This window comes from Camelus dromedarius, chromosome 5 (assembly GCF_036321535.1).
Source record: "Camelus dromedarius isolate mCamDro1 chromosome 5, mCamDro1.pat, whole genome shotgun sequence".
In the NCBI taxonomy this organism is placed as follows: Eukaryota; Metazoa; Chordata; class Mammalia; order Artiodactyla; family Camelidae; genus Camelus; species Camelus dromedarius.
This window is the reverse complement of record NC_087440.1, coordinates 32,478,145-32,492,668: the sequence shown is the minus strand read 5'-3', so window position 1 is coordinate 32,492,668 and position 14,524 is coordinate 32,478,145. Positions and strand designations below refer to the sequence as shown.

General features: G+C 52.9%; 2 protein-coding genes across 3 annotated transcripts; both read right to left on the bottom strand.

Annotated features, from left to right (window-relative positions):
- Window positions 1-1,953: 1,953 nt before the first annotated feature.
- On the bottom strand, window positions 1,954-5,034 carry LOC116153491 (cathepsin G-like). The gene is given in 6 exon segments (XM_064486372.1): window positions 1,954-2,049; window positions 2,051-2,191; window positions 2,636-2,890; window positions 3,061-3,196; window positions 3,646-3,793; window positions 4,543-5,034. Coding segments are annotated over 6 exon segments (969 nt in total). The 5' UTR covers window positions 4,736-5,034.
- A 4,699-nt stretch (window positions 5,035-9,733) lies between these two features.
- On the bottom strand, window positions 9,734-14,089 carry LOC135321299 (granzyme H-like). 2 transcript variants are annotated; one of them, XM_064485869.1, is made up of 6 exons: window positions 13,942-14,089; window positions 12,740-12,945; window positions 11,487-11,647; window positions 10,830-10,965; window positions 10,373-10,630; window positions 9,734-9,995 (listed from the first exon to the last, which is right to left on the bottom strand). In XM_064485869.1, exons 2-6 carry the CDS (start codon window positions 12,791-12,793, stop codon window positions 9,852-9,854), a joined length of 753 nt encoding a protein of 250 aa, XP_064341939.1. In that variant the 5' UTR covers window positions 12,794-12,945; window positions 13,942-14,089; the 3' UTR covers window positions 9,734-9,851. The 2 variants fall into 2 exon arrangements, with proteins under 2 accessions (XP_064341939.1, XP_064341938.1); XM_064485868.1 differs by lacking the exons at window positions 12,740-12,945; window positions 13,942-14,089 and adding an exon at window positions 12,466-12,705.
- Window positions 14,090-14,524: the final 435 nt, after the last annotated feature.

Sequence of the window (14,524 nt, the reverse complement as noted above, 5' to 3'; positions counted from 1 at the left end):
CGCTCTCGGCCGGTGTTCTCATTTTCAGTGTGACGAGGGTCTCCTTCTGGTTTTGTCAACCTAAAGTGATACAAACTCTACACAATGTGTTCACTAAAATAAAATGACTTTTATGCTAAAGAATAGCCCATGACTACTACATCAATGTGGTAATCAAAAGAGTTCTGAAGTCACATAATTTAAACCTAAACTTTTAACACCTTGAGGGAACGAGAAAGAACCAGCTGGGAGGTTCTTCTACATCCATCAAATGTTAACTACTCCTCACAGTGTGAATTTTGCCATCTGAACTTCTGCAGTGTCCATAATCTTAAATGGAATATACTATAAACAGATATCAAATCCAACTGGCAATGGGGAGCCAGGGTCACAATGGATAATGCATCTGACTGTGGATCAGAACATTTTAGTTTCACTCCTAGCTGGCTCGTTCCTCCTTTTAAATGCAATCTTCTTTAAATTGACATCCAAATGAATTTTTTTTTTCAAAATGAAACTTTTTGGAATCCAACTGGCTATACATAGAAATGCTTTGGTAAATTTGATCATTCTTTTATAGACATTTCTTGTCAGAAAGTCATTTGCCTAGTGTTCAGTATAAGGATTTATTGACAAAATTTTAATCAACAATATCTTTGCCAATACTCAGTTATTTTTGCTATATTTGCCACCACCTACGAATAGGAATTTTTTCTTAGTTATATATTCTCAAGGAGAACAGTCTCATTATTAGATGTTTGCGTGGCACATGGAAAGCGCGCTTGCTGGTTGAAGGGGGAGGAGAGGGCAGAGGAAGAGCCCTGTTCCGTGCAGCCCTTCCTCCTTCTGACATTTACAGGAGGCCCGGAGCACCGACCTGGTCCCCAGCAAACTCCCAGGGGAGTGCGCTTTCCATTTGATTTGTGTTCAGTGATTATTCCATTTAAGATTATGGACACTGCAGAAGTTCAGATGGCAAAATTCACACTGTGAGGAGTAGTTAACATTTGATGGATGTAGAAGAACCTCCCAGCTGGTTCTTTCTCGTTCCCTCAAGGTGTTAAAAGTTTAGGTTTAAATTATGTGACTTCAGAACTCTTTTATTTGATTACCACATTGATGTAGTAGTCATGGGCTATTCTTTAGCATAAAAGTCATTTTATTTTAGTGAACACATTGTGTAGAGTTTGTATCACTTTAGGTTGACAAAACCAGAAGGAGACCCTCGTCACACTGAAAATGAGAACACCGGCCGAGAGCGCAGTGGGGGCTGGTGTGGGTAAGGGCTTAGGAGAAAAGGGTCCGGGTGTCCGTAGACACTTGGGTTGCTCCCATCTCTTGGCCACCGTGAATAGCGCTGCTTTCAACATGGGTGTTTGTTAGATATTTTTACGAAAGTAAATTTTTTGTCTTTCTTCTAGTACTCGCTTGGTTTGACTTTTCACATTTAGCTCTTTGATCCCATTTGAGGTGTTATTTCGGTTTATGATGAGAAGCCCGGATCCAGCTTTATCTTTTCTCCCCAAATGACTATCAGTTTGTTTAGACAGCATCTATTAAGAGTTCACTGTTTCCCAGTGATTTGAGACGCCACGTGACCCACATGTTAAAGTGGGCCGCGTGTGGAATTTCAGTTCTGTTCCTTTGGTCGGCCTGTCCTACCCACGCCGATGGCACACGGTTTGGGGTACACCTTAACACCTAGCGGGGAGTCTCTGGGAGGGTAACAATAAGGAGCCTTGCTCTGGGGAGAGAGATGTCTCTCCATCACTCCCTGAGGCTGTGGGTGGAGCAGTGACAGAGGAAGGGAGGACGCTCATCCTGACCCCCAGGACGGTAGGGACAGGGGTTTGCATGTCCTGGGCAAGAGACCCTATTTTCCGGGAGGAGCTCAGACTCAGTCCTGGTGTACATTTATTGTGTTCTGAATCATGTTTACGAACAAATGAGAAATCAGTTATTTCGGCTCTAGGCTTAGACATTTATTAAGGCTCTGGGAACCACCCTGGAGCTGGCCTCTGCCCCAGAAAGAGTCAGTTTCAGTGGGGTCTCAGTCTGGTCCCCGCTTTGCAAAGCGTCTCATTGTTCTCCTTATCCAGGGTTGGAAGCTGGAAACCCTGGTGAAGACTGCTGGAGGAGTTCCCAACTGATTTCCATAGGAGACAATGCCCTGGGCCATGTTGTTACACACCAGGGGGCCTCCAGAGTCTCCCTGTGGAAACAGAGGAAGGGACGCTAAGCCAGGCCTCCCCCCTCCAGGGCTCCCACTCCTGCTGCCCTAGGTCTGGCCCTCAGAGAAGACAGGGGTGGGTGGGCTCCTTCCATTGCTGGGTGTGTGTGAGATGGCTGGGTGGTGGGGGTACAGAAGTCAAGCTTCTGGATTTTTCCATCACTGGCCTTCAGCCCTGGCTGAGGTTACTTCTCCAGGCAACCCAGGTCAAGGTACCTTCACCCTCCCCAGGAGAAGGCTGCACTTGTGTGTCCTATGTGTCTGCTGCTCCTCCTGGTCCCCAGAGACAGGATTGATGGGAAAAGCCCCCACCTCACTCTGGTCTGGGTTCCAGACTGAGGCCACAAGGATGTAGTCTGTCCCCAGTACCCAGTCTGCCCAGCCCCTTCTGTCTCATGCAGGGTTTGGTGATGCCCATGGTCTTACCAGGAAGACAGACTTCATTTCTCTTGGGTCCCCCACACAAATCTGCGTTTGGCCAGTGTAGAAATCGAAGCGTCTGTGACACTCCCCATTCCTCTGCACTCTCAGCTGCACAACCCGGAGTGTGTCTGTCCTCCTGTTCAGGCCGACCAGGCCCCAGCCGGTCGCGGTGCACACGGTCCCCGGACTCAGCCTGCTCTGGCTCTGAGGCAGGGCCACTGGCATCACGGCTCGATTCCGCCTGACTCTGCTCGCCAGCTGGCCGGAGGAGGGCAGGCACTCAGGGGCCACGTATGCCGACCTCACCCCGTGCCCACCAGTGCCCTGGGCATCTGCCCCTGCTTCCTCCTCCCTGGTCCCAGACCCATGAGGCTCCAGCTGGGAGCAGCCATGTGGGCTGAAGAAGCAGAGGGTCAGGCAGGCGGTACCTGCAGTAACATGATGTCGTTCTGGTTGTTCTGCTGATTGTATCTGGGGTGGCGGATGGCTCTGCGCACAGATACTTGCTGCTGGGTGCTTTCAGACCTGCTGATGTTGTGGGCCCCCAGGATCACATTCATTTGGCTGCAGAGGAAGGGAGGCTAGAGGTAGGTATGAGCTGCTGCAGGAGCTCAGGTCCGCAGCTCTGCGGGCCAGGGGAACAGCCCAGGCAGGAGACTGCAGCTGAGGGAACTGAGGAGAGGGTGGGGTTGGGGCTGATTGACCTGTGCCCCAGCCTTGAGCTGGGGATGGGGGTATGCAGAGCTCTTAAGTTTTGCCTCCCCCAGAATAACAGAGAAAGAACTTGAATCCCTATTCTGAGCCCTGATGTGTGCCTTCGATCTCCCCTTCTGCTCTTTTTTTTTTATCACGTCCTCCTTTTCTCCCCATTTGCACTGGCCACCCCCTGCCCCCAAGACCCACCTGGTCTGTTTTTGACCCCTTCCTGGCTAGAACCCTGCTTACAGATGGCTCCCCTCGTGAACTCTTCTGGGTCTGCCTTACTGGCTGCCAGAAGCTCCTTAGTTCCTCACCTTCCCAAGCAGCGAGCCGCTGTCATGACAAAGTCTTCTCGCACCAGGAATCCTCCACAAATGGTTGCCCCCACTTGAGTCTGGATCTGAACATATGCCATGTAGGGGAAGGAATGGGGCCTGGCTTCTTGTCCTCCGATGATCTTCCCTGAAAGGAAGCATTAGGCACTTATCTCTGCACTGGTGGTGGTGGTGGTGGGGGGGATGTGGGCATCAGTTTGGTGACTCCCGAAAGCCGGGAAGATTGGGATGCAGGAGAGATGATTGAGGCACAGGGGAAGTTGGTGGTGGGAATTGGGGTCTGCAGAGCAGCAGCACTGGGAGAGGGCTCCAGATTCTGCAGGAAGCACTGCTGACTCCCCATCCCAGCCTCTGCTCCCTCCCACCTCCCCACAAGGCAGGGCCAGGTCCAGCCCCCAGAAGGAGGAGGGTTTCTCTGCTGTCAGGATGGCAAATCCAGAGCCCTCTGGAGTGGCCTCTCCCTGAACCTCTGTGGTACTATCTTCCTCAGGGAGCGTCCCAGATCCCTGGGAGTCCAGCTCAAGGCCCGCCCGGGCCCAGCACGGGACTGGTGTTTAAGGATCTAGACGTGGGCTGATGCGGCTGCTATCGCTGTGTCTTCCTCTCCTAGGCTCTGCCCCATGAGCTGCAGAAGGAGTGTGGACGCCGCCACGGAGAACAGCAAGTACTGTATCCCAGGGGCAATTCCAAGAGCTTTCTCTGCGGGAGGTACTCTCACTCTCAGTGATTCTCTGAGGTAGGCGTTGACAGAATCCCTGTTTTACAGATGAGAAAGCTGAGGAGCTGTGAACTCCCATGAGCTGCCCAATGGTACAGCGTTAGGAGGTGCCTGGGCGGTCTGGGCCCAGCGTCTATGGGACAGAGAAGGTCACTCACCTGCCCTCGCCCTGGGGGGCAGGAGCAAGACCACCAGGAGCAGGAGTGGCCGCATCTTCCTGGGAAGGCCGGCCAGGCAGTTGCTGCTGGTGCTTCCTCCTGCCAGACTTTGAGCCCCTGAGAGAGGAAGGAAGGGGGAGGTGGGGGCTGGAGAATCCGCAGCCCCATCCCCTGCTGCTGTGCTAGATTTCATCACCCAAGGGTGCCCACGGGGCTAGCCCACCAACTGCCCGTGGTGTGGGGAAAGAGGGCCCCCCAGGCTGTCACCCAATACCCTGTAGAGCTGCTGAGTCGGTGCCGGGAGCAGAAATGGGAACCCAGGGCCCCAAGGACGGGGGCTGGGGCGCTGTGTCCCAAAGCCCCAAACCCACCAAATTCAGTAACCTCCCAAGGAGCCTGAAAGCTGGTAGCTGTCTGTTTCCTCATTTCCTCTCGCTTCCGAGCACAGTTTTGCCTGCCAGGCGCCATGAGGCCAAGTAATACAGAAACGTCCGAGTTTGGAGCAGAGAAAGGTGTACTGCAGGGCTGAGCAAGGAGAACAGGGGACACACGTCTGAAAACCCTGGAAGCCCCCAGAGGTTTCAGCAAGGCATTTTTAAAGGCCAGGTGAGGGAGGGGCGTCCCAGGGCATGTGATCGGCTCATGCACAGTTCTCTGATTGGATGACGTGAGGTAACACAGCTGTTAACATTATCAGTCCCCAGGACAAGAAGGTCTGGGGGCCTCGTGCTCATGATCATCAGATAGTTCATTTTTTCCATTTGGTGGAGGTTTGTAGCGTCGGAAACCTCAGGAAACATGCATAGGACATTATCTGGGCACTTCAGAGGGAAGCCACAGCAGAGGACAGGGCGTTGGGGGAGGGGTCTGTCCCAGGGAGGCCCCATAGGGTCCTGCTGGATACACTCTCCCCCTGGGACTGGAGCCTGCTTGTCTTCTCATCTGTCCTGGCCCCCTGCTCAGACCATGGCTACTTCCACTTCTTTCTAGAACTTGTCAAGCAGATTGAGCAGCTCTCTCTCCTGAGCAGGTGGACGGCACTGCCAGGGAAAGAGCAGGGAAGAACGAGGCTCTGCCCCTGACCGTTACCGTCCAGGTCACTTGAGCCCCAACAGACTCAGTGGAAATCACGACACTGCGAAAGACCCCAATTTTCCTGCTTCCTCCTCAGGGTGAAGGCTTTTGTGTCCCACAGGGACATGGTTGCAAAAATATCAGAAGAGGAAACTAATACAATTCTCAGTTGTTTATGAATTGTGATAAGCCCTCTTGAAAATCTTATGAAAGTTAAGGATTTTCTCCCTGTCCGTAAACACACACAGCTTAGCACTTACTTCAAAGCTGCAAAGAACTTAGTCCTTTCTCTAATACATGTATTGTGTCTTAGGTGTATTATGGTTACAGCTCATGAAATGTGTTTCTGTATCTGAGAAGTACTAAGCAGAAAGCAGGGCAAAGGGGAAATAGTGTAACAGCTGTGTAAGTGCCTGAGCATTAGGAGATCTGAATTTATTCTTACTTAAATTTTTCAGCACTTTATTTTGTTTTAAAAACATTAACACAACTTTAAAAGAAGAGAGAGAGAGAAAAGGATAAAGAATAGAGTGCAAAGAAAGGGGAGTGAAAATAGGCACCCAGTTGAGACATGGGTAGCAGCGCATCGCCAGGGGCTGCGATTTCACTCCATCTTCCTACCAAAAACAACCAAAACTAACCCGAGGAAAAGGTCTCAAACTCTTCAAAGCTTTGAAGAACTGCCAAAGCAAGAGTGATTACCAGGCCACAACTGAAGGAACAATGGGAGTTCACTCAGACAGCTACTATTGTTCTGAGGAAATTTACTGAACACACAAAATTTGAACTTCTCTTGATGAGCACGTAAGGTGAGCGGCACGGAAACGACAGACCAAGACCCACACGAGCAGCTCTAACCAGACCCTCTGCGCGGTGATCTGGGGACTCGTAGGTCTACAAGCTCACACTGACAACGAAGAGTTAATCGGCTAATCCTTGCATGTAATTTCATGAAAGATGGAATTACCTGGACTTTCATGAACTCCCCAAGCTTGAACTTCCGTTCATGTGCTTATGAACTGTTTCCCAAGTGCTTGGCAGAATCAAATGCAAGTGTAGAGGAAATTCACTTAATTCCAGTATTTAAATTTTCAAGTGTAGTAACAGGCATGTAGTCAAATACATTACTTATGACCTGAACGTACCTAGAGAACATTCTTCCATATGGCAAATGTCATTCTGTGTTGTGACTTTAAAGTTTCCATAGCGTTCAAGCTATAAAAAATTTTAAAAGCTTATCCCCAATGTAGTGCTGGATTAAGTACTGTTTCTAAGATGTCACTTGTGTAAGGTGTTTAGGCATTACCTTCTCCACTTTTCTCTGTGTGGTTGATGACGACATCAGACTCCTTTTCCCGTTTTTTTTTAGGACCTTTAGGTACAGGTGTGAAAGTGCCACTTTCTCTATGTAATTGCTGAATCTCAGTATTATCATTTTTGTCATCCTTTTCAATCAGATAAGCAAAATGGTTAATATTTTTAATTTGCATTGATTAATTGGCGAGCTTTTGCTTTTCCTCAAATATTTATTAGGTTTTTAAAAATAACTTGCCTACTAATGTTCTTAGCCTAGATTTCGTTCTTTTGTTTTCTCAGCCTAGTTTCTAGAGTGGGGATAATGTAGACGGTAAAGGCTGCATGATATACAATGTGAATGTGTAATATTTTACTAGCTCCCTATTTTGGACATCAACACTGATTCCATTTTGAGATCTTTTATTAAGTAATGGTGTGATGAACATCTCTGTGAGTAACCCTTTTATACACCCCCCACAAACACACACTTTAGACCTAACGCAGGATAAAGTCCTAGAAATAAAATCACTAGAAGAAAGAGAGAAATAATGTAAACACACACAGAAATCGTTCCAAGGAGCCACCCAGGGCAGTCCGGTCTTCATGAAGCTACAGTCTTTATATGGTAATAGTTTTCCTCCTAATCTACCTCACACTATGTCAAGTCCTACTGCCAGGTGTAAGGGGGCAGGCTGACCCGTCAGACACCGCCTCGCAAGTCCACACACCCTTGCCCGTAGCGGTGGATATCCTTGGCCACTCTGCCGCTGGTTCTGGCTCACACCCTGGGACAGACTTATCTTTATTTATATTACATGTAGGGGCATGAACCTCAGTCCAGAAACCCAGGAGATGCCTCGTTTCAAGGGGAAGACAGTTTGCTGTGACCCAGATGTCCTGTATCTATCAAACAGTACCGCCAGTGAGTTGGATGTGACAGAACACAACAAATTCACAGTAATTGGACAAACACTGAATTGAGTGAGATGAACATCAAGAAGAGAAGGCTCTAAAAACAATAGCAAATGAATCACATGTGTATGAAAGCAAAATCCAGCACCTTCAAAAATAGGACGAAAAGAAATTGAAACACTGTAACTGACTATACTTCAATAAGAATTTTTTAAATTAAGAAAATACTGTATGAAGGAAATAAAAGCTTATGCTTCCCACAAGACAGCCCATAAGGCCTTCTGCTGAGTCTTCCCTGGAGCTCACAGCCCCCGCAGAGGCACATTTGAGAGAAGAGTTGGATGAGGGTCCAGGGGAACGTAGAAGAAATTTCTCATCACTGTAAGTTTCCCAATGACGGGGACAGAGCCTGTTATGTGCTGGCACAAAGAGAGGGATCAACCCTTGACTACTGATGGACGGCGAAGTGGTGCTTTCCTGCCCAGCAGCCCTGGGTCCCTTTGGCTCACAAGGCTGCCATATCCCAGGCCGCCAGCAGGGGGAGGCAGGGGTCTGAGTGCAGGACAGGCTGAAGGCCTGAGGCTGCTGGGAGTCTCCACAGGCCTTGGTGCTGCCTAAGCCCCTGGGGCGTGCTGGGCTGGACCGAGGGCCTGAGCTGGCCTGCCCAGGTGGGAGGTGGGTTCTGGCTTCTCTGATAAGCACCAGGTGGGCTGGCACCTCAGCTAAGGCAGGGACAAGCAGTGGAGGAGAACTCACACGGGCAATGGGACCTCTGCTGGGGAGAAGGCAGGGAGGCTGTCTCAAGGCAGGGTGAGCAGGCAGGGAAAGGAGCTGGTGGCCAGGGCCCTCAAATGGAAAACAGGGGCTGGTGTGGGCCGGTCAGTCAGGGAGCAAGGCTGACTGAGCTCAGTGCCGGGAGCAGAGCAGGACATGGGACCGGGGGAGGCTGAGGGCCATTGTGGGAGCATCCCAGCCTCCTAAGCTATGGCCAGTGCTGGTTACAGGGGAAGCCTGCCCTCACCGGAGAGAGGCCCTGGAAACAGGAAACTGAGTGTCCCTGGTATGGCCCCTGACCTCCTGGGTTCCTGGATTCACCCTCCTTCCGCTGACCTGCTCTTTACTCTGCCGATTGCCGAGGGGTTGATGACAGATGTGGCTTAGAGAAGCTAAGAGGTTCCCGAGGCCCAGAGAGGACCACTCTGGGGGAGAGAAGGCTGTCCTTTTCTAATGGACAGTCCTTTAGACTCAGCCCTTGCAGAAGGATAAGCACCAAAGACGTGTAACTGGGAAATCAACTGTAACCCAGAAGGATCCCATGGGGCCTTCCCGGGGGGGGGGGGGCAGACCCCTCCCCCATAGGCTCTGCTGGAGCTCCTCTCTGAAGTACCCAGATAATAGTATCTCCTGCATATTTCCTGAGTTTTTCAGATGCTCAAAACCACCACCAGATTGAAGAAATTAACCACTTGATGATCAAGCGTAAGTAGCACACAGACCTGGCATCTAAGGATCAACCACCATCAACTAATCAGAGGACTGTGCACAGCTGAGCACACACCCTGGGCCGCCCCACCCTCAGCGAGCCTTTAAAAAGGCTCAGCTGAAAGCCTTTGGGGAGTTTGGGATTTGAGGAACATGAGCCACGGGTTCTCTTGGCTCGGCCCTGCAACAAACCTTTCTCCGCTCCAAACTCCAACGTTTTAGTTTGTTTGGACTCACGGTGCGTCGGGCACAGGAGCTTGCATTCAGTAACACAATGAGACTCTAGACAGACAGCATGGGATTTAGGGCGGAGCGAGGCCTGGGGAGAAAGGCAGAAGCAGAACCCCGAGCTGGCAGCAGAGGGCTGCCTGGGGCAGGGCTGTTGCATATCAGAAGTGGTCGCTGAATAAACAGGAATTCAGTCATCTTTGCTCTAGAGATCCCTTTATTATGGCCCTGCGATCCCACTGCCAACCCCTATGGGATTCTTGCCGCTGCCCCAGGAAGATGGCCAGCCCACAAAAAGGTGAGTCTCCAGCTTGCTGTTAGAGGCGCTTCATTGTTCTCTTTATCCAGGGCAGGAAGTGGGAGACCTTGGTGAAGACTCCTGGAGGTGTCCCGTTCTGTTTCCCACAGGAGAAAATGCCCTGGACCAGGTTTTTGCACACGAGGGGCCCTCCGGAGTCGCCCTGTGGGCAGAGAGAGGAAGGACTGAGGGTCCTCAGCGGGGCCCGCCCTCCCTGGAGCCTGGGGCTGGGTGCTGTCTGTCAGGGACCAGGGCAGGGTCCCAGGGCTCCCGTCTGGCTCTAACTGGTCTTTACTGAGACCCAGGCCAACCTTTCTTCTCAGTCCTCATGGAAACTCTGCTGATAACACAGCTGCCACATGACTGATCCTTCCGCCCCCTCCACCCTGACCCACTCAGGAAAAATATCTAAAGTGTGGACTCATGGACCAGGCTGCCCAAGCCCTCGGGCTGAGGAATGAAGATGGCCTCTCCCCAGCCCCAGACCTTCCCTGAGTTCTGCTCCCCGGGGCCTGTGTGCCTAGATGCTGGAAACCTGACCTTGAAGCTGGTCTTCACCGTGCTCGGGTCCCCCACACAAATCTGGGTGGCGTGGCTGTAATAGCCTGGGAAGAGGGATTCGCACACACGATCTTCCTGCACCGTCAGCACTGCCTCCTGCAGAGTGGTGGCTGGAACGCCCACCGCCACCTGCCCCCAGCCGGCCACAGTGCACGCCTGTCCTGGCTTCACCCGGGCCCGGTCCCCGGGCAGCCTGAGGGGCCTCACAGCTGCCGTCTGCTTGGCCTTTCTCTGCAGCTGATGGGGAGAGACAGGGTCCAGCTCAGCCAGTGGCCTCCGGGCCGGGACACTGCAGTGAGACCGCAGAGCCCTCGCTCTCACCTGAGCCCCGGGGACAGGTCGGGCGGCCAGGACGGGAGGGAGGAAAGGGACTGGTTGCAGTGGGAGGGGAGACAGTGTGTCTCCAGGAGGGCAGAGAAGCGGGGAGGTTCCTTACCTGCAGTAACATGATGTCACTGGAGTGGTCCTTAGGATTATAGTCTGGGTGGGGGATGGCTCTTCTCACTGGGACCACCTGCTGGGTCCCCTCCTGCTTCTTGATGTTGTGGGCCCCCAGGGTGACATTGATTGAGCTGCACAGAGAGCAGAGAGCGTGTGGGGAGTGTGGTGTCACAGGAGGGCCAGCCCCAGAGCCGTGCGGGGTTGGTGACACGGGGGCAGAGCAGGGCTGCAGCTGAGGGGAAATTGAGGCCACAGAAGGTCCTGGGGCGGAGTGACGCCCAGCCCTGTGCTTCTCAATGACATGAAGGCAGGGACATGATGGAGCTTTCTCAGCAGTATCGTGAAATTTCTCTGAGTTTGCACTTTGACTTCAATGCGTGCTTTCTTCCTCACTGATGCTGCTTTTGGCCGGTCGGGTCCCCGCCTTCTCACCTATGCGTGTTGCTCTCACCTCTGATCCCCGGACCTCGAAACTTACTGCCCTGTTTCTCAGCTTCTCATCACCTTAGTCCTGCCGTCAGATGGTCGTCTGATGAGCTCTCTCGGTCTTGTGTTATGAGAAGCTGCGGGCCCTCCCTGGGCTCGGCCCCCCGGCAGAGGACGGGGTCCCTGCGGGGGTGTCAGGAGGGGAAGGCTGGCTGCTGCCCCTCACCTTCCCCTGCAGTGAGCAGCCGTCAGAACAAAGTCCTTCTGCACGAGGACACCGCCACACCGCCTCATCCTCTCCTGATCCAGAAACTGAACGAACGCCATGTAGGGGCGGGAGTGGGGCTTGGCCTCGTGGCCCCCGATGATCTCCCCTGAAAGAGAGGGCTGGGAGACAGGGTGACAGGGGCGGCTGTGGTCAGGAGTGAAAATCAGGAAGGTGGCGTTTGAGGTGTGTCCACAGAGCCCTGCAGACCCCAGGGGAGTGTCCTCCAGGTTCTCTTTGCAACAGAGTAACATTTTCTAACCTCAAGCCTCAGACTCCCCCTCGGAGAAAGGGGGTCAGCTTGTCCTTCACGTCCTGCTTCAGACACGTTCGTGGCGGAGGCAAGGTCTGCCTTCAACGTGGTGGAGCCCCGGAGAATGGTGGACAGGACTCCCTGATGAGCCTTCGCTCCCTGCGGGTCTCCCTGACTACTCTGAGCCTCTGTTAGCAGATTGATAGGTGTCCTTTTCTAATAATCTTCCTACGAGCTTACGGAGTGGGATTCTCTGAAATCCTCGTGTCCTAGGGCCTAACACACCCTAGGGTTGCAGTGAACACTCCGGCTGCATGAGTGATAGCCTCCAGTTGGCTTTTGGCTGAAGTTTGGCAGGGACGGCGCTGGTGGATTCAAGGGCACAGGGGTGGGGAGGGCACTGCCAAAGGCACTGGGGCCACTGAGGGCCTGGGAGGCAGGGGAGGTGGGACTGGAAGTGGGCTGCGTGGGGCCGGGGCAGAGCTTAGCACCCGGAGAGCTTTGGGTGCTGCCATCCTGCCACTTCTGATCCATCGCACCCTGGGCTCCTGTCCTGGGCAGGACCGAGGGGTGGGGGGCCCTGAGAGACTTCACCGGTCCTTGAGCTGGGTCCACTGACCACTCCCAGCCTGCAGTGGCTTCGGCTGAGCTGCCCTTTCCCGGGTTGGAGTGAGGGGTTTTACTTACTTGGTTTTTGTAGCTTCACATCCTCTGCCAAATGCACAACCCACTTTCCCGGTGTGAGAGAGAGAGAGAGAGGGGCTGTGCCCTGCTAAAGCTTCCAGTGAGCACCCTGCCTTCCTGCCATCCGCCCATGTGAATGTCTGGGCGGCATCGAACTTGTTTGTCTGGGTTTGGGCCTGGAGCTGGGGTTCAGAAATTGGAGCTGGGCAGGAGGGTCAGGAGAACAGGGGGCTTAGTGAGATGGACCCAGGCCCGAGGAATGGGGATTGTCACTCACCTGTCCCCGCCCGGCGGGCAGAAGAACGGCCATCACGAGCAGGAGTGGCTGCATCTTCCCTGAAAGTCTGCGCAGGTTGAGCTGCTGGTCTTCCTTCCTTCCAGACACAAAGCCCAGGGGACCGGAGGAGGGGAGGCTCAGCCCGGCACAGACTCCTGGGCCGGATGTCAGCCAGCAACGTGGGGGTCCCTGGTCCCTGCCTTGGGCTGGGTGAGAAGGGCGCTGTCACCACACTTGCCCTCCCACTGCTGAGTCACAAGGTGAAAACAAGAAGCAAGCACAAGAGAGTGAAGTCTGAGGTGCGGCCAGCAGAGGGGCTGGACCCCCAGAGTCGGCTCCATCATGAATCAAGAGTGTCCCCATGTCCCCACTCTTGGTTCTTTTCCATTCAGATGAAATCAGACTCGGATGCCGTTCATCCTAATAGTTACTCTGCACTGAGTGTTCTCTGTCCAGTGTCCAGAGACCCGTGTCTCTGATGCCCTTGTCCGTGGCGATCCTGACCTCTTGCGTGCTTCCCCACACTCTCACCCCCGTGGGGCCAGAAGAGAAAGGGAAAGGAAGGCACGAGGAGTTCTAAATAGCCCAATTCCAATGCCGACAGAACAGCCGCTTACGAGTCAGTAGACAAAGAGTGGAAGGAAAGACACTTAAGCATTCGTGATGATGACTTCGGGGTGGTAGAATTCCCAGTAATTTTTATTTTCTTATTTATATGTTCTGTATTTAAGCGTCTTTCTGTGATGAGCATGTGTTACTTCTATAGACCCAAAATGCGTTTTCCCTTAGTGAGACTCACTGACCAATACAAACATTCAGTAAGCCTCTCCTCCTCAGCCGAGCCTTCTCTCAGGTGCATGGTTTTTGAAAAAGTTCACTTTCCTGAACATTCTTATATAAAAAAATTAAGAGATGTTGAAAAGTAGAAGAAAAAGTTTGCTCAGTATGCTGTAGGCTGTTAGACATCTTTGAAACATTAGGAAACCCCTGAGACCAATACTTTTCATTACAATGAGTTTCCTTTGGAGATATGTATGTGTACACACACAGACACACACACACAGACACACACACACACACAGACACACACACACACACACACACAGACACACACACACACACACACACACACACACAATCAGGAACAGTGGAGGTGGGGGAGGCTGGCTCAGACCAAGATGGGAGAGCGCCCTGCAGCTCACCTGGGGCTGCAGGAGGCTGAGCTGTCCGGACACCCGAGGCTGCACTGAGCCCTGGGCCCAAGACTCCAAGCCGGAGCTGGGCCAGGCCCCGGGGCTGGGCCTGGGAACTCTGAGGCGCTCCTGAAACGTTCTCAGGCTTCTGAGCTCTGGCTACTCTGATGTGGGAGGAAGTTCTGCAGGGGTGAGCTACACTCTTTCAAAGCCTCCCCTCTTCCATTTCTGTTCGGGTGGAGAAGTCCCCCCACCCCCACCCCAGCGCGTCTCAGGGGATCCTCCTTTGAAATCTGGATCCTCTTACGTTGCCATGTGGCCCTGGAATGTTGGGGTGCGGTGGGGGTGGGGACGAGGGAGGAGGTGGGAGCGTCCTCTAGATGAGGGTCAGTTTTCCTGAGGAGATGTCTCCGTGTTCTGATGGACTCACAGGCAGCCTGGCCGGGAAGCTGACACTGGGGACGTGTGATCGGAGGGCGCTGGCTGTCACTGCAACAGGATTTTTATTCCAGAGTTGGAAGGAGGGGTCTGCTGGAGGGGGAAGCCAGGGACAGGCCGGAAAATTGAACAGAGGGTTGCCAGACACTCTTGT

Coding starts and splice junctions, on each gene's coding strand:
- LOC135321299 (XM_064485869.1), bottom strand. CDS start 12,793: ATGCAGCCACTCCTGCTCGTGATGGCCGTTCTTCTGCCCGCCGGGCGG. Junction 10,631..10,829: donor GTGACATCATGTTACTGCAG/GTAAGGAACCTC, acceptor TCTCCCCATCAG/CTGCAGAGAAAGGCCAAGCA. Junction 9,996..10,372: donor CGGTGAAGACCAGCTTCAAG/GTCAGGTTTCCA, acceptor CTCTGCCCACAG/GGCGACTCCGGAGGGCCCCT.